Below are 27,035 nucleotides of genomic sequence, written 5' to 3' on the forward strand. Positions count from 1 at the left end.
ACCTCAGCCCATAGCAAATCTGTCCTTCCTTCCTTCCCTTCCTTCTGTTTCTCAAATTTATTGTAAGGTCTAGAGATTAGTTGATAATATTCTATCATTGCTGATTTCCTGGTTTTGATCATTGTACCTGGCAATGTAAGATGATAACATTAGGGGAAGCTGGTAAAGAATGCAATCTTCTATTTTTGTACCTTTTCTGTAAGTCTGAAATTACTTTGAAATAAACAACTAAAGTAGCTTTAAAACATAGAAAATTTGTGGGCATCTAGTCCATGCCAAGTACTGTCTCAGGTACTGGAGAGATAATATAACAAGAAATATAAGGCCCCTGTTCGCATGAAGTGTAACACCCAGGGAGAACGACAGCAACCCCACCAACCTGTATGTGGGCTTATTTTGTGCCAGGCCTTGTTCTAAGTTCTTTACATGTATTGGCACTCCTAGTCCTCTCACACCCTATTTTACAGGTGAGAAGACTGAGGCACAGCAAGGTTAGGTCCTGATGCTCAGAGTCACATAGCCAGGAGGCAGTGGCACTGGGAACTGCACCAGGTGGTCCCCAGTTTTAACCACTATGCTCAACTGCCCCTTAAATAACAACAAAGGGGCCCTCCTATAGAACTTACTGTCTGAGCCTCTCATTGGGCCCCCAGCTCAGACCACCCTGGATTTTGGCCAACTTTTCATGTTCAGCCTTTGTACCTCAAGCTATCCCTGGCCCCTGACATCTTAAGAACCAGAGGGGAGAGAATCAGAGCCCAAGCTAGGGTATTCTAACTCCCCAGGCCACCCTGCTTCTGAACCCACACTGCCCCCTCCCCTGGGCGGGAGGGCAGGATCCAAGGACCCTCCTTTCTGAGGCCTAGCCCTGGCCTTGCATGCTGCAGGTACTCAGCAGCTGTTCCAGATGGTGGTGGTAGTGGTGACCGGGAGGTGATGATGGGGATGAGGATGCTGAGCCTCTTCTGGACTGGCAGCAGTTTCTTCTTGCGGACACAGCAGCTCATGAGAAAGGGAGCTTTGCCCATCCTGAGCAGCTTATTCCTGGGGGGCTCTGACGAGAACATTTTTGCCTGCCTTCTCTTCACACTTCTGCTATCTCATTATGCAACTCTCATTTTCTCCTGAAATTCTCTGGGCAATTAGAATTAATAATAAGGGGTAACATTTATGGTACACTCACTCCATGCCAGGCATTTTATAAGTGCTTTTTAATATATGGGAACTCGCAACGCTCTCGATAGTATACACTTAGATCATTCATTTTATAAATTAGGTGCCTGAGATAGAGAGGTGAGGCAGCTTGCCCAAGGTCACAAAACTAACAAGTAGGGGAGCTAAGATTTGAACTCAGGCAGTTGAAGAAATAAACGACAATCAAATGTGAACAAAAAGAGGCTATTTATTCAGAGCTTGCTGTATAGCAAGGGAGTCGGCCACCATCAGGTGGTCTGGCAGACTTAGAGGCTGTCAGGAGAGCGGGAAAGCGTCATAGGGAAGCATTATTTCTGGCCTGGGGAAGCTGGAGATGGCCAAATTAGAACTGGAACATCTGTGATTGGTTTGAGGAGCACAATTGACTTTCTCTGATTGGTGCTGGGTTGGAAGCTGGCCGCCATTGACCAAATCCTGGACCGGTTGCTAAGAGGCTATGTTTTGGCTTCCCAGAGGCTGCTGAGGTTGTGGGCCAGAGTTCTATTGTCATATGTGGCCCGGCCATTGTCTGCTGTAACTTCTGTCTCTCACTGTCTTCACCTCTATACGCTAACCCTCATCTCTACCTCAACCCCACATTCCTGACTTGTCTCTGATGAACTCTCCCATACCATCATTCTATTTTCTTTTACCAATATACACCGGTGTAATTGCTGGTGGGGAAATAATCACCTCTCTTCTGGTAGTATTTCAATTCTAAAAATGCTGCCTGAAAGTCATATCATTATGAACAGATCTATATTGTAAATGCTTTGAGGCACCTTGTTAATTAAAGGAGTTTTTTTTTTTTTTTTCTTCCAGAATAAAGATTTATTTTGTGAGGAAAACCATCATTCCTTAGTTATCTGGTTTGCCAGGTCTGATCTCTTACCCTAGGCCTGTTTGATTTCATTTGCGTGTAGTCCAATGTTTGACCTGTGTCTTGGGATCCTTGTTATTGAAGACTGCATTTTGGCAATGGTACTAGGATAGTAAGGCCCAATGGGCATGTGCTATGTGTGCTTAGCTTGGCTTTGTGGAAGAGAAGCTTTTTTCCCAAGCTTGGAGTCTGAAATATACATGCATACACACAGAAGTTTCTTGTGGGTTTTCCTGCTGCAAAGCCCATTTTCAGATGCTGTGTCCGGAGGCCAAAACTTAACACAGTCATTAGCAATCCACTCAGCTCTGCTCCTCAGCTAAATTCCGCAAGTTCTCATCTTGCCTTCTCATCTTGCCACTTTGAGGGAAATTTTTCTAATTCGGTAATTCACATTGAGTTGCTGGTGATTACTGTGACATTCAGAAAAGAGGACACCCTCAAAAAGTAATGCTTGTATAGCCTAACATGGACATAATAATTGTAATAGTTCCTAGATTGTAAGCTCTTACAGCAGTTAACTCTATCCCTGAATTGTAATGCCTATCTCTAAACTTTGAGATGCTGATCCCCTAGTCTATAACCTGATTGGTCTCTGGAACAATGCATATCTCTGAGACACCTGAAACTCAGAGCTAGAGCTCGGCAGATATGAATGTCAGTATTAGTGCATACAACCACTGTCAAAAAAAAAAAAAAAAGCTGAAAAAGAGCCCAGACTTCAATTAGTGATATGAATGGTTAAGACCAGGGCGAGCCAAGCCAAAGGGTAAAGGTTGAAACTGATTGTGTTTTAAAACTTCATCTTCTGTGTGAGACCAAGGGAAGAGATATCTATTTGGTACAGGATGTAAATTTTCTAAACGGTACAACTCTACAGTCGATTTGTTCAAACACCACAATTGCATGGGACTTTGAATAGGAAGTGAGATACGGTAGGTTAGTATAGGCTGGAGTGAAATAGTGACACATCCCAGAGTAATTTGGGCAGATAATAAAACATATATTTACAGCCTCCCCCTCCCCAGCCCCGAGGATCTGGGGGAAGATGCGGATGTGTTGGACATCCTCACCTGGACTGGTGTTGATGTTGTCACAAACATTGGGACTGGCGGTTTGATGTGCTGAGCCCTCGATCATGGGACTTGCCCTTATGAAGCTCGTTACCGCAAAGGAGAGTCTAAACTTGCATGTAGTTGTGCCTAAGAGTCTCCCCCTGAGTACCTCTTTGTTGCTCAGATGTGGCCCTCTCTCTAACTGAGCCATCTCGACAGGTGAACTCGCTGCCCTCCCCCCTACGTGGGACCCGACTCCCAGGGTTGTAAATCTCCCTGGCAATGCAGAATATGACTCCCGGGGATGAATGTGGAACCGGCATCATGGGACTGAGAGTATCTTCTTGACCAAAAGGGGGATGCAAAATGAGACAAAATAGTTTCAGTGGCTGAGAGATTTCAAATGGAGTCAAGAGGTCACTCTGGTGGACATTCTTATGCACTATATAAGATAACACCTCTTAGGTTTTAATGTATTGGAATAGCTAGAAGTAAATACCTGAAACTCCCAAACTCCAACCCAGCAGTCTGGACTCCTGAAGACAATTATATAATAATGTAGATTACAAGGGGTGACAATGTGATTGTGAAGACCTTGTGAATCACACCCCCTTTATCTAGTGTATGGATGAGATGAGTAGAAAAATAGGGATAAAAACTAAAGGACAAATGGAGTGGGATGGGGGGATGATTTGGGTGTTCTTTTTTCACTTTTATTTTTTATTCTTGTTCTGGTTCTTTCTGATGTAAGGAAAATGTTCTGAGATAGATTGTGGTGATGAACGCATAACTATGTTATCATACTGTGGACAGTGGATTGTATACCATGGATGATTGTATGGTGTGTGAATGTATTTCAATAAAACTGAATTAAAAAAAAAAAAAAGTAATGCTTGTAGCCAAGGAATTAGTCTCTAACAGTGGAATTTCAGGCATTTGGGGTCCAGTGAGTCCAGGGGCTACTTTTAGTCAGAGGGATGTGGGTTTTTTGAAGAGGGAAGTAAATGCCTATAAAGAACCTTTGCTAGGTCCAGTGGAAACCCCCTGCACTGGGAGCTTCCTTGGTCTGGAAGGAAAGGGGATTCACAGAATTCTGTAGGGTTTGCCCTTCAGAATGGCCCCAGGACTTTCACTAACCCTTGGTGCAAAGAGGATGGGAAGAGGGTGAGCTCAAGAGAGTGGAAGCAGAGGGCAGAGCCCATGTGGGATTCTGGTTGCCATTTCAGGAGGGAATCAGGAACTATTTACCAGTGACCATGACCAGGGCTGTGAGGACTTTGAAGATTTGAATTTTTCTTCCACATCTTTACAATTTGTATCTTATGCTGCCAGGTTAGCAGTCAAGCTCTGAGAATTGGAAAGGGCCCATCTAGGGTAAGGGGGTAGGGTGAGGAGACAGGCTTGGAGAAGAGTCCTGGGGTGGCATGAATGGTAGCAGTTCTGAGACTGGATGAAAGCATCCCGAGTCCAGGGACTGCTGCCTTCAAAGGCCCTGGGTCAGACAGATGAAAGATTCCAGCCACCAATGAAATCCCTGCTGGGTAACCCCCTGAAGCACCATATTTGGCTCAGGGGCCACCCTTTGAGAGGGCATCTGCACATTCCAATGTGCAGGAAGCCTGATGGTGGCTTGTGGTCCAGGTTTGAGGATGAGAGAGACTCAGAATCTCTTTCAGATTTCCTTGGCTTTGGTCTACTCAAATCACAACACGGATGATCTCGAGATGCAGTGTAGGTAGGTGGGTGGAGGCAGCTCTCTGTTGCCTCCCTGAGATCTCATGGGGCATGTACAAAGTTCAGTTATCTCAGCAGTCCCTGGGGAGTGGGAGGGCCACTGGTGGTGCAGGCTCTGCCTTCTATACCCCCAGGCTCATCAGTACCTGCCAACAACTTTCTTTACCACTAAGGCAATCGTTCTGCTACTTGCCAGGTCCCAGGACTTAGAATTCTCTCTGCATAGTTCCAGAGTAATCTTCCCTTGCCCACCCTCTTGATGGACCCAGAGTTTTCTATTCATACCAATCTATCATGTAACAAATTATCACAAACTTGGTGACTTAAAACAACAGAAATTTATTCCTTTGTATTTTTGGAGGCCAGAGATCTGAAATCAGCATCCCTGGGTAGAAATTAAGGTGTTGGCAGGGCTGCACTCCCTGCAGAGGCTCTAGGGAGAATCCGTCCTCACCAGCTTCTGGTGGCTGCCGGCATTCTTTGGCTGGTGGCCCCATCATTCCAGTCTTCAGATCTCTCTCTGCTCCATCTCCACATCTCCTTCTCTGTGTGACTGTGTCAAATCTCCCTCTGCCTCCCTCTTATAAGGACATTTGTCTTGGCGTTTAGGCTCAGCGGATAATTAAGACAATTGCCCCATCTCAAGATCCATAGCTTACTCACATCTGCAAAGACTCTCTCTATATATTTTTTTGTACATAAGGTAACATACACAGGTCCAGGGATTAGGGAAGCATTTTCCAGCCTACCATGGGGACGAAAATACGCCCAGCCTCAACATCTAAACCTTGCCATGTAGGAACAGCAAAGGTCCCAGAGACAACAAAATTTTAAATATTTTAATATAAGATAGTATATGTATGTACACCTAAAAGTACATAAAACCTAAATAATTATAAAGGAAAAAAACTCGTAACCACCTCCCAAGCCAAGAAATTGGACATTGCCAGTTCTCTATCCCTCCCTACCCTTGGAAGTGACCATTATCTTCGCTTTTAGGGTAAACATTTCCTTGTTTTCCCCATGGTTTAACCCCTATCCCTGTTGTATGCCTCCCTGAACAATAGGCCTTAATTTTGCCTGGATCTCAACATTATCTAAATGGAATCAGGATATATGTATTCTTAAGTCTTTGCTTCTCTCCCTCCACATTAGGTTTTTAAGATTTCTTTGAGCTGGTGAGTGTGGCTGTTAATTTGTTCATTTTCACTGCTGAATTGTATGCTATGGACTGAGCACTTTTGGCCTGGAAAAGAGAGGTGCTGGTGGGGAGGGAGTCGCCGGAAGCATCAGGGTAGGTGAAACTGTTGACATTAGACAGTTAGTTCTGATAGATAGAGCTGTGTGGAATGTGTGGAACCTCAGCCCAGTGTAAATGAAAGCATATAAAGAGTTGGTCCTGGCTGTCCTGAGAGGGAACAGCTGCCCCAGGTTGCCATGGGGCCCCATCACCGAAGACGGCTGAGCACGGGCTATATGGCTATTTCTTTGGAGGACCCCAGACTAGAAGGAAGTTGATCTAAAGTGAAGCTAAGGATGAGGCTAAGGCCCCCACCAAGTCTTGAGAGCCCATGCCTCTAAGATTCCGCAAAGTTGAACTGCCTGAGTAGCTGCCCCAGCAAGGCTGGCTTTGACCCCACACAATCTTCCTTGTCCCACTGGCCGCTTCCAAGGCTCCCTACCCATAAACCTTCCCTAGCTTCTCAGCAGTGCTTCAACTCTTCCAATAGTTACCCTTCCAGCTTAAGGCTTTGTCCCCACTTAGCTCTCAGACTGTGCTCGATCAGAGTCAATAGGTGGGGAGAGGTTGGGGCTTTTCCTGAAGCCCACCTTTGTTAGGGGGCCAGGAACAAAAGGAAAGAGGAATGGGAAGGGAAGAGGACAGCCAAAGACAGTCCTTCCACACATGGCCTCTCCAGTTGCAGAGCAGGACACCTTTGAGTAGTTGAGCAGGGCACCTTCTTAGCCACCTTACGAGCCCCCTCCCTCTGGGCTGGGTGCAGGAGAGAGGGGGAAGGGCCTGGATCAAAGGCTAGTGCCTCTCCAATGGCTTTTCATTCTGGGAGCCCCACTTCATCAACCAAGTGGCCCACAGGGGTTCTGGGCCAACAGGAAAGATGTGGCTATTGAAGTAGAAGGTGGAAGAGTCAGTCAGGGCTTTCTCCATGGATCTGGACCTTCTACCCTGAGGAAAGGATGTCCATCCATTTGTAATTAGGATTAGCCTGAAATGAAGGATGAATGACAAATACAACCCACTTTTCAAGTCTGGAAGAAAAACGTGCTTCTCTCTTCCTCTTTCCTTAAACACTTCTCACCAGAAAATCTCTCTAAAATGGAGATACTTGACTAGATTCAAACAGTGAAAATTAAAGAGAAATATGATAGGAAGTTTTCTCAGGTTCTTTTGATCTGAAAAAATTATACAACTAATAAAAGTAAGGAATCAATTAGTTAGAAGATTCTTTGAGAGATTCAATGTGTGACAAGAGCTTGACAAGGGAACTTGTAAGCACTTCCCTATAGGTTCATGACCAGAGGGAGAGGCAGGGCTTAAATTAGAGCAGGAGAGATTTGGAGCAGATGTTTAGAAGGACTTCTTCAATTCTAATAATCATAAAATGCACATGAGCAAGTTATCAGAAGGTATTAGATCTCTGTTCCACCACCCCCCGTAAAGGTTGGGGGAGGTAAGTTCTCAGGTTGCAGATTTGCAATTCTCTCCCCCGCTGGCTGTGGCCTGTGCTTTTGAAACTATGTCTTGTGTTCAGGGAAGCATAGTGATTGCCATGCAGAGCCATATCTCCAGTGCCGTCTGCAATACCCCTGGGGCTTGTCAGCAGCACCATCTGGAATCAGTCAGCAGTCAAGCAATCAGTCAGCATTCAAGTTTGCATTATATGTGAAGCACGGTGGGGAGAGCAGTAAGGAATAAAGATAGAGCCTCTCTGAGATGATGAGGTCATTCAGTAGAAAAATAGTATTAGCAACAAAAGCAACGTTAACTTCTATTTGCCTAGCACTTTACAATTTTCAATATCATCGCCCAATCCAGGACCACAATTTTCAATTGTGTGGATTGTGCATGGGAAAATGTGAATGGCACCATCTAGAGTTGGGCAGTGCACAACCTTCCCTGCCATTCATGGTAGTCCTGTCACTCACAGAATCTCATTTAAAGCTTTGCAAGTGTGGAACTCTTTTTATCTGTTAAGTTGATTTTGTATCCATTTGGTCCTGATGACAGTTTTGTGAGATTGCAGGGCTAGTGTCATTCTCCTCACATTACAGGTGAGGATCAAGTCCCAGAGAGGGACTTGCCCTAGATGACTAGCAGAATAAGATTAGTACCCCAAACTGGTAGTTCTTGGATCAGTACCATTTCTACTAGCCAAACTTGCTTGACTCATTCTTTTGGAAGCATCTCTAGGGTGAAACAGACAAGCCACTGGGGAGTCCCTGGGAGGAGAGACAGGGGCTGAGTTGGGCCCACTCCTTTCTGCTCACCCCAGACCTGGTCTCTGGCAGAGCCCAGCCCCTCTGGGCAGTCATCTCCCCTTCTTCATGCCCCTCCTCTCTGCCCCCAGGTTTGAGCGGGAGCAGAACGACACCTTCATCATGGAGATCCTGGACATCGCCCCATTCACCAAGATGCGGATCCGGATTGATGGCCTGGGCAGCCGGCCTGAATGGTTCCTGGAGAGGGTAGAGTGTCTGCACTCCCACCCTCATTTCCAACCCCCACAACCAATCCCCACCCCCCACTCCCTGCTCTTTTGGGTTATATCAGTGACTTGCTGAAGCGCAAATTCCACCTTAGAGGGTTAATACATGGACGTGGCCTATATAATCTGACATACCCTTTGGCATGAATTGATCAAAGAACTTAGTTTTATTTATTTGTACCCCATAGAAGTTGAACAAACTGCCAGAGAATACAGCAAGAGCTGTCAATGAAGGTGGAGAGAGGTTGGAGTAAGGGGAGGCCAGGTGTGGGCTTCTTCAAGGCAGTGAGTTGGGGAAGTTGGGGAGAAGAAACAAGAACGGGGACAGAGAGGGGCTCTAATGTGAGAACTTTAGGCAGAAAGGAAAGAGGCTTTGGTGACCCTCTGACCACACTGTTAGTTGGCTGCCTCTTTTATCACCTTAGGCTCCATCCTCTCCCATGGGAGGGTCTGAGCCCGGCCATCAACAGCCTGGCTGGGGATCCGGGATCCTCAGGCTTTCAGTATGGGCTGAAACCAGCCTTGGGGTTGGGATGCTGGGATCTTCAAGGAGCAGCAGCAGCATAGGATTTCTTGGTTCTGCCCCCCTCATCCACCTCTCCCCAGTGCACGCATGTAGACACATACTGTCAGCCACAGACTCAGCTTCTGCCAATGGAGGAAGGTAGCTGCTATTTCTTAGAATCTCTCACAATTTCCCCACCTGCCCTACCCCTGTGGGGCCCTGGGCCTCCAGGCTGCCAAGAGGATAGCTGCTAATACCCACTGTTCTAGAGCAGAGAGGAGAATTCTGAGAGCATAGGTCAGAGGACAGATGCCTTTGATGGGAACTAATGTGATGTTTAGGAGTCCTGGGTGCTTCCCACTCTAAAAAGAGCCTTGCCTGCAGTCCCACAACCATAGTGATGACAATGGCTTTGATGGCAAAGATAACGCTCCACCAAGTTGGCACTTTTGAAAATGGGTCCTAGGCTTTCCAACCTATCTGGGGCTGACATTGTGCCTGCACTCCTTGCACAAAGCCTTCCATTCCCAGGCCTGAGTGAGACCTCTAGCCCCTGCCCAGCAAAGGCCATCTGTGCTGAGTCCCCTCAGGCTCTTATGTTCCTGTTCAGCCATTAGCAGATTCTTGTTGAGCTGCCAACATGGTGCTCACACCAAGGACTGTCTGCAGACTTGGATGCGCTGTTCCCAGGTGTTTGTGACAGGCAATGACTTGGTTGGTCCATTTTTCTTTCATTCATTCAGCAGACATTTCTTGTGCACAGTGATAGGCATGTCTCAGGGAACCCTTTTATGCACATTGCCCATTTCCAGATCCTCAAGCTAGAGTGGCTGATGTGGGGGTTCAGGCCCTATGCAGGGCACACAGGGCAGGTTCTTTGGTGCTGGAGAGAGGCCTTTCCATACTCCCCAAATCCATGTCAGAGGAGCCCATCTTAGCTCGGGTCTGGGATTTGGCCCCTGGGGGCTCAGCTGAGGGGGCTGCATTGATGAGTGGGGGGCTGGGAGGTGAGGAAGGGTAACCCCACATGGGCTCCCTCCACCAGATCCTCCTGAAGAACATGAACACAGGGGACCTGACCATGTTCTACTATGGAGACTGGCTGTCCCAGCGGAAGGGCAAGAAGACGCTGGTGTGTGAAATATGTGCTGTCATCGACGAGGAGGAGATGATGGAGTGGACTTCCTACACCGTCACGGTGAAGACCAGCAATATCCTGGGTGGGTCAGGGCATCCCTTCCACCTCACACTACTCTAGTTCCTAATTTCAAATTCTGGCTTGGGCCTGGGCTCTGGTCAGGGCATTTTTATCTGGAAAGCCTTCCAAAGGCTAGTCAATCCCTGTCCTCTCCACAGTGTGTTGCTTTCTGCAGGGCCAAGTGTTTCCTACCACTGACTAATAAGCTCCTTTCCTCTCCCTCAGGGAATGGGGGAGAACATTATTGGGGGAGTATAATTGGGTTGGTACTTATGAAAATGATACAGGAGATGGAGCTTGGCTCAGAGGCCCTCCCTCTTCCTGCCATTGCCTGACACCTCTCAGCCAGGGGCAGGTGCATTTCAGGTGCATTTGGATTCATTCCCACATCCACATGTTTGGCAACCATCTACCGTGTGCCAGCTTTGGCCTTGGGTCTTAGGATGGAGATGGGAGCCTGGGCCTTCAAGGGTCTGACTTCTAGTGACCTTCCAGTGCTGTGTGGTAAGGCCCTGATAGGTTGGCACAGGGTGCTAGGGAACCCAGACAGGGGGGTACCTTACTTAGCTGGGTACCAAGGGTGAGGGCCATGAAGGGCTTCCAGAGGAGGTGATGCCAAAGTCAAGTCTAGAAAGACAAATAGAAGCTGCTTTGGTAAATGGGACATCCAGAGGAAGGGTCTTCCAAGCAAAGGTACCAGAATATGCAAAGGCCTGGAGCTAAAAGTAAACACACTCTTGTCTGGTCATAGAGGCAATGCATCCTACCTCCCCTTCCCTATTCCAGGAGCTGTTTCAAGGATTCTGACAAACTCATTCATACTGATTGTAAGTCTAGTGAGGGATTAACATTTTGGCCCTATCTGGGTATAGTTTGCTTTTCATCAGAGAAGTATTTAGCCAAAGAAATGAAGCTCTCTTGGTAGAATCTCAGGTATTAGTGATGGGTCAGTAAAGTTAGTAAAATTTGATTTGGGCACCTCCCTTCTTCTTTTCCCCTCATGGTGGAGCCTTCAACTTTTTGCTTAAAGTTTCAAATAGCCGCATGTTTTCAAGGCTCTCTGCCCCTCACCACATGCTCTCAGAAAATAATTGATAAGCTCATTAATAAGAACAGAATGTATATCAGAGAGCCTCACAGAGTCACCTCTTTCAGAAGCATTTATTTTATTTGGCTTTAAGCAAATGATATGAAGCTCTAATGTAGAATGCTAACCAGAGTTAGATTTGAGGGTCAAGGAACTTTTCTGCTTCCTTCTGAATCCACTTCATGCAAGAGGTAGCCTGTGCTTCTGAACAATAAAGCCAGTCTCCAAGGCATGCCTTGTCAGGTTACATGTGTTTCCCCCAGGGGCAGATGAGTTTTTGTACCACATTCACACTTGGTAACCATGTTAGACCAGCAGCATTTACAAGGCACAAAGACCAGGTGAAGGTAGAATCAGAGGCCCAGGCATGTCTGGACACTAACCAGCCCTTCCCAACCTCACCCCTGGCCCCCGCGAGGAGTGCAGGAGCAAGGCCAACCCTCCACCTCCCGCCCCCAGGAGCAGGCACTGATGCCAACGTGTTCATCATCATCTTTGGGGAGAACGGGGACAGCGGGACCCTGCCCCTGAAGCAGTCGGCCAACTGGAACAAGTTCGAGCGGAGCAGCACGGACACGTTCAACTTCTCTGACATGCTGAGCCTGGGTCACCTCTGCAAGCTGAGGGTCTGGCACGACAACAAAGGTAACTCTGCTCAAGGTCAGGGTGACCAGAAGGGCAGGCCTCAGCTTTCCACCCCAAGCCCTTCCCTGCCAACCAGGCAGCACGCCAACCCCGCTGACCCCAGGGTGGCAGGCCACTAAAAACCATGGGTTACCACTATTTTAATGCTTCCGTCGGTTAGAGAGAGCCAGTGTTTCAAATCAGTTCCTTCTGCTTGCTCCCTGGGTGATTAGTGGTTCTAAATGGGGCATTAATTCTACTTATTTCAGGCACAAAAACTAAGAAAAAGACAGATATGCCACCAAAGTCATTTCACATGGATTTTCTGTAAAGTATGCTTGTTTATTTATAATAGTAAGCCTAAAATTAGTCAAGTTCACTTATAAATATAAACTATAAAATAGGGTAGAAGCCAAGGGAGACATTTATTTTTATCTTCAAAGTATATAAAGGAATAGTTTGTCACATCTGGAACTGATGAAGTACGCGTTCTCAACTTTTTTTTTTTTTTTTTTGGTTACCCTTTTACTTTTTTGAGGCCACTCTGACCATTTTTTTTCTGGCTTTGGGACTTTAAATTCTATTTCATGTAACTAGAGTTGTTAAATACTAAATTTCACCTCCTTTTACTGCTTTCCTAATTCATACTACTATAACTCACCTCTCTTTTCTTCCATTGAAACTAGACTTGGCAAAGCTAGCTGCTCAAAGCTTTCTCCAGCCTTTTCTCAGTCTTCCCCATGAGCTGTCCTTAATGTTTTGTTTGCCCTCAGCTCTTCCAGATCCCCAGATGACCAATGTGTTGTGTTGTCTAATGAGACATGACTCAGCATTTTGCAACCTCTCTTCCTAAAGGAAGCAGACTATTTTGCTTTAAAGAGTTAAACTTTTTGGATTAAAAAGTTAAACCCCACACCTCCCATAACATAGAGAAAACTCAGTGTAGGAGATTTCAAATAGCCAGCCTTCAACGCATTAAAATAATAAATACTTACACACCCCCTATTGTTTTCAAATCTCAGGGTATCCATTCAGTCATTCATTTAGCGGACATTTAGTGTGCTGACTACATGGCTCTGTTAAGTGTTGAAGATACAAGCATTTGATCCTTACAACTTTGTTGCAGCAAGACCATTTTATTACCCTCCCTTTTCTATAACTGAGAAACATGGAGGCCTAGTGAGATTGAATGTCTTTTTGAGGACCACACAGCTAGAAAGGGACACGGCCAGCATGCAAATTGAGGTCTTGTGATGATAGCTCTGATGGCTGTTCTGGTATGCTGTGCTTATGCCAGCCCAATCTGCCAATACCATTCTGTACCCTCACAGTCACTGTGCCCAGAAGTGTCAAAAGAGAAAATGAGGAGATGAGGAGCAGCCTCTTCTATCTCTGTCTGCTATACCTCCCCAATGTTTATTAGGGTGTATGGTGAAGGGTACAGCCTTATTCAGAAAAGGGGACAGTGGAAGGGGACTCTTCTACCTCACCTGTCCATTCAGGTGTCTTTATGAGTCTGTGGAAAGAAATGTGCTTACAAAACATTCTCAAAGTTTCCTTAATGAACCTCTCCTCTTTCCTAAGAAGGAAACAAAATAAAAACTCTGGAATTCTTTCTCACCCTCTCTTCATTCCTTATGATTTTCCTAGGACCAGTAGCAGGTTGGCTGGTGGTTGAAAGTCTGGTTTCATAACAATAGTCATAATCATAAGATGGTCTTCTGCTCCAGGCACTCCACAAGATCAGGATGAGCCTCTGCCCACAACACCCAAGAAATGGATCGCTCCGTCTAGACAATCACTTCAGTATCTGATCCATGTGCCCAGTGGCTCAGTGAAAGCACTGAGCCCCACTGTGTGTGTCACCACAGGCCTAATTAGAGGGATTTGACAGATGAGATCAGTATGGTGGAGAATAGGGGTGGGGTCTCTCTGTCTATTCTGAAAGTGGACCAGTCATCCACATATATACACACCAGAGGAAAGCTAACATTTAGGAAGTGTGTTCCTGGGAAGCATGTTCCTACCTTAATCAAAAGGAAAACACGGCATCTGTGGGCTTCCAAATCTCTCTCTGGCTCCCAGCATATTCCAGCAAGACATTATTACCCTTGAGGGCAGTGCCCATGCTTTATTCATCTTTGTATCTCTGTAAAAGCAAACCACAGTGTCTGGGACATAGTAGGGATTCAATAAATATTAGCTTAGTTGAGATACCACCCCCACTCCCACTCCAGGAGACAGCTGAGAAATACCAGGGCCTTCCATCCTGTTCTGCCATAGCCTCTACCTCAGAAGCAGCAGAGAACCAAAGGGGCTAGAACCCCGAGAAGGAAGGACCATTATTCCCAGCCAGGCTGCACCATCCTGTCAGAGTCCACCACACTATAGGGCAGGGGGGAAGGGATTCCCTGACCACCTCCCAGGCAGGCCAGAAAACTGAGTAGGGAAGGATTTCACATAAACTGTGATGACCCTCTTTTCCAAGAAGAGCAGATAGTGAAAATCGGGCTATTTCACTCATGGGAAGGGGTAAGGGATGGCCACGGAGAATTGAAGATGCCCCTGTTAAAGACCACACCATTCTGGAGAAATCACCCAATGGTGTTTAGGGCCTGTGAAGCTGTCCAAGGTTCTGACTCCTCTGGCTTCTTTCAACTCCGGCCTCTCCAGCCTGATCCCAGGGTTGTGGCCATGGGGCTTGACAATTTTCAGCCTGGTCTGCTCTAGACATCCCCCAAGCCAGATTACCATGCACCACCACCTCCAAGGTCAGAGCTCATCTCTGTGTCTCCTGCCTACAAGGGCCTCTTTTCATTCTTTATGATTTTCCTAGGACCAGTAGCAGGTTGGCTGGTGGTTGAAAGTCTGGTATCATAACAATAGTCATAATCATAAGACTGTCTTCTGCTCTAGGCACTCCACAAGATCAGGATGAGCCTCTGCCCACAACCCCCAACCCCATCTCATCCAGCTCTGAACCTCACCAGCCTAGACCCTTGAGGCCCCCCTGGTTCTTTGTTCCTTGGCCATATTTTCTTGTTGACTGCTACACCTTTAATGTCTGTCTTCACCTTAACATCCCAGTCTGTTTCTCATGATGGACTTTCCTGAGTCCTCTTAGGCTTTCCTGCCTCCATGCTACAGCTTTCCTTTCAAATTATCTAGGAAAGTAAAGGCTCATATATTAAAAAAAAAAAAAAAAAAAAAAAGTCCAGAAAGTCACACAGTGACATTTCCTGAAGTCAGGAATAATGTTTGCATTCAGTGACTCCTGGTTTCCCCTCTTTTGTTTCTCTCCTCCTACGTGACATATCCTCTTCCAAGACAGGATGTCAGTCCAGGCCCTCTACTACTATAGCCCTAAGCAATCCACACAATTTTTGTATTAATATCATTCAATTAATATCTACAGAGCACTTACTGTCAGGCACTGTGTTCAGAGCTGGAGACAGAGTAGTGAACAGGAAACAAGATCTGTCATCTTGGAAAAATACATCTATTGAACAAGTAATTAGTTTAAATAATTATGAATCTCTAAATGGGGGGTGCACAGGGTCCTAGTCCTGGGGATCAGAGAAGAGCTCTCTGAGGAAGGGATAGGCAAGCTAAGACCTGAGGAATGAGTAGGAACTAGTATTAAGAGACATGTGGTATTTGTTAAAACCAGAGAAGCACACATGGAACAGAGTGAAGGGCAAATATAAAAACTCTGAGATAGAAGAAATCTTGATATGTGACAGAAACTAAGGATATATACAGAATGACCACAAAATAGGAAATGGGTTGGGGACTAGAAAGTAGACAGGCCCAAAAGTAGATAGCAACAGGCCATGAAAGATATTCTAAGCCATGTTGTCAAGGATTGGGTCTTTTTTTTTTTTTTTTACTTTTTTTTACTTTCTTAGAGAAATTGTCAATTTACATAACGATCATGCATAAAATACCAGGATTCCCATATACCACCCTATTATTAGTAACACCTTGCCTTGGTGTGGACCATTTTTTACTATTAATGGTAGCACATTTTTATAATAGTAGTATTAACCATAGTCCATGGTTTAACTAAGGGTTCACTGTTTGTGTAGTATAATTCCATGAATTTTTTAAAAAATTTTATTCTGTTTCCATATATACAATCTAACATTTTCCCCTTTTAATCACATTCAGTTATATAATTCAGTGCTGTTAATTATGTCCACAATGTTGTGCTACCAAGGGGATGGGTATTTATTCTAACTGTACTCAGAAGCTTTCAAAAATCTCAAAAATAGGAGTCACTTGGGAAGATTATTGCAGTGTCTAAGGGGGATAAGGTTAGATGGAGAAGAACACAAACATCAATAAACTGGCTAAGATGTTGGTGGGAGAGGCTGATGTCTTGCACTATGGTGGTGGTAGTGGTGATGGAGAAAAGTAGATTTGAGAAATATTTCAGGCAAAGGACTTGAAGGTTTGACTGAGAAGTCTCCTAAATTTTCTAACCTGAGCAAGAATGGTGGATGCTGGAAGAGGAGATTCTTCATCTTGCTATGTTTAATCTGAAGGCCTGGGAGACATCAAAGGGATTATACTCAACAATGAGTTCTGGAGCTCAGGAGGAAAGCTGATTGGAAGATATTGATCTGGATATTGTTTGAATATTGTTGGTACACACAGCATTGAGTCTCTGAGAGTGAAAAACTCAGCGGAGAAAGTGCTGCTTGAGGAAAACATGGGGGTCCTTGAGTAGATTCCAGAGAATACCAGCATTTGAGGTTAGATAATGGATGGGAGAGAAGAGGAGAAGGAATTGCCTCCACATTTTTTACTTCCAAATTGGCATGTGTATGGAGCGGTGGACCCTGTGTAAGGAACCCTGTAATGCTAAGGATTTCTCATCAGCCGTGAAATCCCAAGATGTAATGTGGTGGGTCCTGACCCCATAATTTCCTAGACATAAATTAATAAAGAGAAACAGAGGCTATTTTCGTCTTCAAATAGGAAAGCAATTAAAATATTGAAAATGTTTATTTGTCCCCAGAAAATTCCCAGAATCCCTTGATGAGAAATTTTGTTTTACAGACAAACATTTAAGCCACTATAACAGAAAAAAAGAGGGGGACATGAGCAATATTCTGTCATTTATGGATTCATGTTTATCAGGAAAAAAAAATGCTCTACAATGCCTCCTAGGTACTCCCCCAGCTCAAAAAAAAGTGTCCAGGAACCTTCCCCACCTAGCCTCACCCTCTCTACTCTCTTCTGTAATGTGGAATTGCCTTTTAATTCCTGACTGCTTCAATTCATCCAGAGAATAGCATCGTGTGCTTGAGTCTGCAGCAGTGAGAACTCTGTGAGATTAACTTTTTTCTACTCAAAATTTTTTCTCTTTTCTTCATTATCTTCTCTTTCCTAGCTCCCAGAATGCTGAGGCGTACCTTTGTTTAAATTTCACCTTGCATTATATGACATACATATTTTGGCTAAGCTGACAGTCTTCCATAAATAGATACCCAAGAGAAATTTTGTACCTTAAATTCCCTTCCCCTGCTAAATTTTTATGTATCCTTCAAAATCCAAGTCAACTATCCCCTTTTTCATGAAGCTCCTTGATTACCCCATGTAAAATTCCATGCTCCGTGCCCCTAAACTGCTCTGTTTATACCTCTATTTGTGGCACTCACCATGCTGAATTGTAATTGTCTTGCTGATTACAATGGGTAGACTTTGAGTCTCTCAAGGGTAGAGACCTGGTTTTATTCACATTTGCATCCCAGTGCCTTGCATTTTGTAATGATTATGTGAATGAGTGAACAAACTGATATAGAACATTATCTCATAGCCTCTTCTGGATCCTAAATGGATGGCTCCAAAATGAAATCCTTTTCCAGACTTCCATGCAGATCTCTTTCTCTCCTCTAAGTGTTTGGAGGTCTCCAGGTGTAGAACATTATACAGACACTATTACTAAATCATTTGTAATTCTCCAAGTGTAGGCAAGTCCTTTCTGGGGAATAGTAAAAACTTTTCTAGAATCCCCAGTTCAGTAATCTCTCTGCAGCAAAGAATCTGCCTCAGGATTCATTACCAGATGAAAAAATATTCAAAGTTGCTGGACCAAAATGAAACATACCAAATAATACTGCAGTCCCAACAGAGAAGCCAATGCCAGAGAGATTAACTGTATCTGCTTAAAGCAGAGCAAGGCTGGGTGGTCTGGTTATAATATTCAACATGGTATCAAGTAGGGAACTGCTTGGCAAATTCATTGCTCCTAGCTATTGTAGCTGTGGTCTCCGCAGCTCTGTAGTCAGTTCAGTATTAATTGGAGCTCATAAACCAAGCATCCCCCTAGGCTAGCAGAAGAGAAAGAATCCAGAGCCAAAATGCATCATAGACCAGCTTCTGACCCCTACTCTGGACTTGTCATTTAATTACGGACACTGGAACACCTGCCTTGTGACTTAGCTCACATGAAGCACCAAGCTATGATTAAATCTCCCTATTTGTGATTAGCAAACTCTTTTATGTCCTCACTGTAAGTTTTTTCTATTGGTGTACCTTACTTGAAGCCTATCCCTGAACAGTCATCATATTTGTAACTACATGCTTACTCTTTGTCTCCTTTACTTGACCATCAACTCCACAAATACCGGTTTCTTATTCTTTGATCTTTCCTTAAAGCCTTTCACACTGCCTGTAATATATTACATATGTAATATATTTTTTGTTTGTTTGTTTTAATTTTTATTTTGAAATAATTTCAAACATATAGGACAGTTGCAAATACAATACAAACCCCATACAGAGAACTCCAACACCCCCCCACCCCCAGATATCTGTATCTACCAATTTTACATTTTGCTACCTTTGCAGTACTTTTCTTTCTCTTTCCTTCCTTCCTTCTTTCCTTCCTTCCTTCCTTCCTTCCTCTCTCCCCCTTCCCCCCTTTCTTTCAACTATATCTATTATCTTTCTATCAATTATCTATCTACCCATTTATCATCTTCTGAACATTTGAGAGCAGACTGCATAAATCACACTCCTTGAACTCATAACACTTCCATGTACATTTCCTATGAACAAGGATATTCACTTATGTCATTAACTTAACTGCAGTTAATTCAAGAAAATTAATATGGATATAAAGCTTAAATTCTATATTCCAATTTTTCCTTATGCCCCCTTTGAGCTTTTCTCCTCCGTTCTTAGATCCACTCCAGTATCATATATTGCATTAATTGTCATTAGCTCTTAATTAACTTTTTTTAATTAAGTATGTCAAAAAAAATTTTTAAAGATATACAATAAAAAAACATTTAACCTAAAATAACTACTTTACTTCCAACATGTTCCTACTCTATCCCAAGAAAATAACTTAATATAGCATCATTTCTGTGAACTTGTTCCTACCATACCCATCAGAAATTAACAAACCATAGTCATTCCTGGACATTCCCAGAACGTTAAATTTACCCACGATAGCTTATCTATTCTTATTGGGTTATCATTCCCCCTTCATTAGTTGTTCTCTATCGCTAGTTCCCCTACGTTCTACATTATAAACCATTTATTTTAGGAGTGTGTTGTTTAACCTCCAGGTGTTTGTGAATTTTCTAAGTCTCTGATGGTTATTGACTTCTAGTTGTATTCCATTGTGATCAGAGAATGTGCTTTGAATAATTTCAATTTTTTTAAATTTATTGAGGCTTGTTTTATGTCCCAGCATATGGTCTATTCTGGAGAAAGTTCTGTGATCACTAGAGAAGAATGTGTATCTTGGTGATTTGGGATGTGATGTTCTATATATGTCTGTTAAATCCAATTCATTTATCAGATTGTTTAGGTTTTCAGTTTCCTTATTGGTCTTCTGTCTGGTTGATCTACCTATAGGAGAGAGTGATGTTTCCACAATTATTGTGGAGACATCCATTGCATCCTTTAGTTTTGCAGTGTTTGTCTCATGTGTTTTGTGGCAACATGATTGGGTGTATAAACATTTATGATTGTTATTTCTTCTTGTTGAATTGCCCCTTTTATTAATATGGAGTGGCCTTCTTTGTCTCTCTTAACATCCTTGCGTTTAAAGTCTATTTTATCTGAGATTAATATTGCTACTCCTGCTTTCTTTTGGCTGTAGTTTGGATGAAATATTTTTTCCATCCTTTCACTTTCAATTTCTTTGTGTCCCTGTGTCTAAGATGAGTCTCTTGTATGCAGCATATTGATGGTTCATATTTTTTGATCCATTCTGCCAATCTATATCTTTTAATTGGGGAGTTTAATCCATTTACACTCAATGTTATTACTGTAAAGGCATTTCTTGAATCAGCCATCCTATCCTTTGGTTAATGTTTGTCAGATATATTTTTTTCCCTCTCTCTCCTAATGTCCTTTAATGAACCAAAATTGAATCTCTTTAGTACTGAACCTTTCTCCATATCTCTCTCTCCTTTCTTTGTTTCTCTGTCGGTAGGGCTCCCTTCAGTAACTGAAGCAGGGCAGGACTTTTATTAGCAAAATCTCTCAGCATTTGTTTGTGAAAAATTTAAGCTCTCCCTCAGATTTGAAGGACAGGTTTGCTGGATAAAGTATTCTTGGTTGGAAATTTTTCTCTCTCTGAGTTTTAAATATGTAATGCCACTGCCTTCTCACCTCCATGGTGGCCACTGAATAGTCACTACTTAGTCCTATGTTGTTTCCTTTGTATGTGGTGAATTGCTTTTCTCTTGCTGCTTTCAGAACTTGCTCCTTCTCTTCAGTATTTGACAGTCTGATCAGGATATGTCTTGGAGTGGATTTATTTGGATTTATTCTATTTGGAGTTCACTGGGCATTTATGCGTTGTGTATTTATATTGTGTAGAAGTTTTGGGAAGTTTTTCCCAACAATTTCTTTGAATACACTTTCTAGACCTTTACCCTTTTCTTCCCCTTCTGGGACACCAATGAGTCTTACATTTGGACATTTTATTTTATCTATCAGATCCCTGAGGTCCATTTCAATTTTTTCGATTTTTTTCCCCATTCTTTCTTTTGTTCTTTCATTTTCCATTCTGTGGTCCTCGAGGTCACTGATTCATTGTTCAGCTTCCACTAGTCTTGTACTATTAGTATCCAGAATCTTTTTAATTTGGTCAACGGTTTCTTTTATTTCCCTAAGATCATCTTTTTTTTTAATTTACTCTTGCAATTTCTTCTTTATGCTCTTCTAGGGTCTTCTTCATGTCTTTTATATCCTGTGCCATGCTCTTCTTCATGTCCTTTATATCCTGTGCCATGATCTCATTATTTGTATTTAGTTCTTTGATTAATTGCTCCAAATACTGTGTCTCCTCTGATCTTTTCGTTTGGGTGTTTGGGTTTGGGTTATCCATATCATCTGGTTTTATCATATGCTTTAAAATTTTCTGTTGTTTTTGGCCTCTTGGCATTTGCTTTACTTGATAGGGTTCTTTTAGGATATGTAGGATTATTCAAATACAAATCTCTAATTTGTCAGATCTACAGCTTGGTGGCGTACACTTTCTCTAACTAACCGGCAGATGGTGTCCACGAGTCACCTGTTCCCCTCAAGTCAGTTCTCCCCACCTTTGTCTTTGTGGTATGTGGGGGTCTGGTTCTTGTGGCGTCCAATTGGTGCACCAAGTTTGGGTGTGTTGGTGCTGTCTGCCCTGAATGTGGGGCATGTGTCTGAGCGGTTAGGGAAGGAGGGTAGCTTTAACAATCAAACCTCCCAGGTGTTCCTGGAGATTTAAGGCTGTTGCAAGAGTCTAAACCTTCATTTCAGTCTCGCCACAGATTGTCTCTGCTGCTGACCCACAAGTTTTTGGTATTGGCATATGGTCCCTGGGATTTCCAAGTGGGTCCCTCTTCCAAGCTATGTCCTTCTAGGGCCTCTTCTGAGGGAAGGTTGTACTACATCACAAGTGTGCACCGTCCCTCAAGGGACATTCTGGGCCACTGGGCCTTGTAGGGGTGTTCCCAGACTGCTGAAAGGATGGCTGAATGGGGCATGTTAATTTCCCCCTTTTCACACAGCTCTGCCTTCTCAGCCCCAGGACAATTAGCTGCGGGTACACAAAAGGCTATTGTCCATGCCCGATATTGTGGCGTGTACATGTGTTGCTGGAAACACTTCCTGTCACACTGGGTTTTTTGGCATGGCCCTGGGCTGTGGCTCCCATGCCAAGCAGGAGCATTCCCAGCCCTCCAGGAAGATGGCTGCGAGGGGTGTGGTTTTATTCCCCTTTTGGCTAACCTCTGCTTTCCTCGCTCTGAGACAATTAGAAGCGGGTGAGCGAAAGGCTATCTTCCACACCAGATATTGAGACATTCACACAGCCCATTCCTGCCACAATTCACTGTGTGGTTCTCGCTGCCACATCTGCGGCTGCTTTTGGTTTTTTTTTTTTTAAAAAGAACTAGTCTGCCTCCAAACGCCAACTCTCGGTTTCCCCACACCACAGAGTAGCTGCCAGATATTCAGTGGCTTACTCACTCGTTTCAGAATGCAGACTCCCAGTTTTACCACGTGCATGGTCCCTGTGGATTTAGCAGACCTTGTCCAGCTGGTGCATCGCTGGATCTGGTGTTCTGGGTCACTTTCTGGCTTTTATCTAGTATTTTTCATGGAGGTGTTTTTTTGCCCTGTCTCTCCTAGCTGCCATCTTAGGTTCTTCTATTTTTAATGTAATTTAATTATAGCCCTGTCTGTTACCAAATGGTCCATTCCATGTTTTCCTGTGCCTTAGTTGTAGGCTTGATTCTTTATGGAACCTGGTTTTCTTCAATTTTTCCTTGTGCCTTAATGCTTTCAAAAATTGAATCCTAGCCCTGAAACTCAGGCCCATGTCTAGGTTCTCCAGAACCAATTGCCCCACATTCCAGAAACCTATTGTACACATACATAGGCTTTTTCTTTGTTTTCTTGCTGCATTTTTCTGCTATTCAAAATCCAAAATGGATTCCTTCAAGCTCATCCCTATCAAAACCCTGAAAGGGAGGCTGTTTCAGCACCATGGACAGCAGTAAGCGTGAGGTTTGTAACTACTACTATGGCTTAGGTGCTAGGTTTTCCAAAGAGCTTGATTCCCCATCCCCCTGACCACCTTGGATAGCCTAAGGCTATCTTATTGCCTTGGCCGCACAACGGTTCTTGAACATAAAGAAATCCTGAGTCATCCGCATGATCTTCTGCCCCCTTTAGGCAGAGAAATGGACCTCTTCCCTTCAAACCAGACTTTGTGTCTGAAAGCAGGGCCATATCATTGGCAGTCTTGAGGCTCAACAAGGAAAGGAAGGTTACTGTATCCTCTCTGAGCCCTGATGGGTGGTATGCTAGACTCAGGAGAGAGACAGGCAAGTCCACGTTCTGTGGTCGAGGTTACAACTTCCTCTTTTTAGTGATGTTCACCTTCAGGAATGAAAGTTTAAATGTCAATATAAGTCAAAACAGTTAATATGTCCTTAAGATCTCTGGCACATTTTTTCATATTTAGTTTAAAATTTTCCAAGCTATATTATAAGTTCTTTGCATGGAAATTTATGAGTATAAAAATATTTTGTTTGAGAGTCTTCCACAAAAAAAGGTGGGGATTCTTGAACAAATACCACCTAAGTGAGGTTACAAATGTTTACTTGATTTAATAGCCCAGCAATCTTCTCTTTCCCTGTATCTACCTTTCCATTTTTTTGTTTATCCAATAGTTCTTTTATTATGAAAACTTTTAAATATGCACAAAAGTGAAGGGAATAAGATAATGAACTTCCACATACCCATCACCCAGATTCAACAATTCCATGTTTTGTCTCACTGACTTTACCCTTTCTTTTTCTCTTAATTTCTTTTTGGTTGCTAGAGGAGTAAAATCAAATCCTAAACATCGTGTCATTTCACCCCAAACATATTTTATATGCTTCTCTTTATAAAATGGAAATTTTCTTACAAAATCACACCATTATCACACTTAAAATTATCAGTGATTTCTTTGTAGCATTCAATTTCCAGTCCATATGCAAATTTCCTCAGTATCATAAAAATTTATTTGCACTTTTGGTATGTTTAGATCAGATGCAAATAAGGTCCATTTAGTTGGATTTAGCTGTTATGTCTCTCAAGTCTCCTTCAGTCCAGAGCAGTCCCTACTCCCTTTATTTTTTCAGGCCATCAACCTTTTAAAGTCCTCACGGTATTATTGTGTCTTTATTCCCCATATCCCCATTAACTATAAGTCAGCTCTAAAGGTTTGATTCAATTCAGGTTCAACTTCCTTTGGCAAGACTGCTTTATTAGTGGTATAAGGACTATTTTATGGTGGCATTTGTATACTTCATATTACATCACAGCAGTTCAACACAGTGTCTGGTTACCCCATCTTACTGATGCTAACATTAAGTTGTGAATACAAGTGTTGTCCGCCTGATTGCTCCATTGTAAAGTTCTCCCATAACTCCTCGTCTAATGGTTTCATCCAGTGTTGATCAATTAGGAGTTACAGATGTTGATTTTCAAATTCTGTCATTTCTTGTCCACTTATTAGCTAGAATTCTTCTTTAGAAAATTGTCCCTCGGGCTATTTGGTTCATAGAGGAAGATCAAGATAAATGGTCATTCCTTCTTCTTAATTCCCAGTTACCCGGATAGCTTTTACAATACTGAACCAGTTATAATGCAGACTGTTCATTTTCTAATTCATCTTGTACTTCTTCAGTGAAACTCTGAGGTGGGAAATTTTTTTACTATGAAATGAATTTACATGTTTTCTTTTGAACAATATCGATCCAGAGATTTGTAAAGGACCTCAGAAATCAACTATTTTAACCTCCATGTTGTACAGATGAGGAAACTGAGGCCTGGAGAAATTATAACATATTTCATTTGGCAGATATACTGAGACTACCAAGTCCCAGAGTGTCACCCTGGGCAGCATCTTGGATGACGTACATGTGAGAATGTTTGTGGAAAGATAACAGCTAGACTCTTGAATTCTTTTGGGTCTTGGGCTCTGTGATAGTGCCACATCTCACTTCAAACCATTTATTGGTCTTGTTTAAGGAATGTGGGTTACCCAGATGGACCCTCAACCTGCCAAAGGTTTACACTGGAATTAAAAAAAAAATGTTTTATTAGAAAATAAAAATAATCTACCAATTCTGTAATTATTTAGCACTAAGCCCATATCCTTGTGATGCAATCAAGAGGTCATAGACATAGTTCCCACTCTCTAAAATCTAACTGGAGAAGTCAGATATACACACAATAATAGCTGTAAAAGAGTCAGGGCATGGCTGTGACCTCAACTGCAAACATGTCCGAAGCCATCTCGGCTCAAGGCCAAGTGGATGGACAGACAATGAATACTGTGGTCCTGGGGCTTTGGAGGGCCGCATGGAGGAGATAGGACCTAGGTTGTCCAGAGGATAGGTTGGCATTTAGGGCAGGGGAATATCTTGGAGCTACAATGAGTGTGCCAGTTTGTGTATATTATGCCCCCCAGAAAAAGCTGTATTCTTAAATGCAATCTTGTAGGGGCAGATTTATTAATCTTTCTGATTAGGGTGTGACTTACTGATTGAAGGTTTCTATGGAGATTTGACCCCACCCATTCAGCGTGGGTCTTGACTAGGTTACTGGAGTTCTTTAAAAAGAGCCACACAGGCTAAGACACTTGCTGACGCTGATGCTTAGAAATGCTTGTAGTTGTGGACAGAAGGACATTTGGAGATGCTAAGCTAAGAGATGCTAGCCCAAAGTTTGCTCTGGGGAAGCTAAGAGAGACAAGCCCAGAGACATTTTGGAAAAAGCCATTTTGAAACCAGAACCCCAGAGCAGATGCCAGCCATGTGCCTTCCCAGCTAACAAAGGTTTTCGGATGCCATCGGCCATTCTTCAGTGAAGATATCATCTTGTTGATGCCTTAGTTTGGACATTTTTTGGCCTTAGGATTGTAAATTTGTAACCAAATAAACCCCTTTATAAAAGCTTATCCATTTCTGGTATTTTGCACAATGGCAGCATTAGCAAACCAGAACAATGAAGAAGAAGGAAATGCCAAAGAGATGCTTAATAAATCCATCTGCCTGGGATGGGAGATTTGCACAGGGAAGGGCCTTTCCTTATTGCGGTGAGATAAGGTGATTGAAGTCAGACTGAAGAAGACCCTAAATATCTTAATACAGAATTGGGTCCTTTTATCCCATTGGTTACGGAAAACTACTGGGAATTGCAAGCAGTAGATGTTATGGAGTATCCAGTAGCTAGTCTCACTTCCATTCAATTTGCCATCTCTTGCCTGGAAAGATTGAGACCCCATGTGGGTTCAGTTTCTAAACCTTTTTCCTAAAGTAAACTTTGGAACACAGGATAAAATAATCAATTGTATTAGGTGAGGCCAATGCTCCCAGGTGGAGCTTTGAATTCTTTTTCTCCTCCACTCCTAAATCTTCACCAGCCTAGTACTGTTCTTCTTTGTTCTTCCCTATTTAATAATAGTGCACACTCATGCTTTCAGTAATCATCTGTGGAATCATGTGCAAGCACTGTCGGAGGTCTAGGTGGTGGATAGGTAGTGGATAGGTGGATAGGTCAGGCAAGATTCCTGCTCTCATAACTTAGGGGCTTATAACTTAGTGAGTGGCAAGACAGATAATGTACAAGGAAATAAACAAAAAAACCATCAAGATGATTTCAGATTGTAAAGAAGGTATATGGTATTATAATGGCAAGTAATTGGGGATGAGGGAACTTCTGCAGATAGGGTAGTTAACAAAGCCCTCCCCAAAGATAAGACATTTGATCTGACACCTGTAAGATGAGACTGTGTGGTCATTCAGACCCTGGGAAATAGTGTTGAAAGCAGACAGAACAGGAAATGCAATGTTTCCAAGGCAAGGCTGGATTTTGTGTATCAAGATACAGAAAGAAGGCCAATGTAGGTGGATTAGAGTCAGTAAAGTTGTGAATAGTATGAGATGAGATCAGAGAAGGGAGAAGGGGCCAGATCATGTCAACCCTTATAGTTTGTATTTTGTTCAGAGACTGATGCACAGA

At 43.2% G+C, this 27,035-nt stretch overlaps 2 protein-coding genes across 2 annotated transcripts in view; one reads left to right on the forward strand and one right to left on the reverse strand.

Annotated features, from left to right (window-relative positions):
- The window catches only part of LOXHD1 (lipoxygenase homology domains 1), a 194,280-nt gene that overhangs the window by 153,865 nt on the left and 13,380 nt on the right, over positions 1-27,035 (forward strand). The window contains exons 35-37 of the mRNA XM_037806213.1: positions 8,451-8,568; positions 10,139-10,313; positions 11,838-12,023. Of these exons, the coding sequence (XP_037662141.1) occupies positions 8,451-8,568; positions 10,139-10,313; positions 11,838-12,023 (479 nt within the window). The remainder of the gene's footprint in view (positions 1-8,450; positions 8,569-10,138; positions 10,314-11,837; positions 12,024-27,035) is intronic.
- RNF165 (ring finger protein 165) overlaps positions 1-27,035 on the reverse strand; it is a 258,137-nt gene that overhangs the window by 103,530 nt on the left and 127,572 nt on the right. The window lies entirely within an intron of this gene.

This window comes from Choloepus didactylus, chromosome 16, assembly GCF_015220235.1.
Source record: "Choloepus didactylus isolate mChoDid1 chromosome 16, mChoDid1.pri, whole genome shotgun sequence".
Taxonomy (NCBI): Eukaryota; Metazoa; Chordata; class Mammalia; order Pilosa; family Megalonychidae; genus Choloepus; species Choloepus didactylus.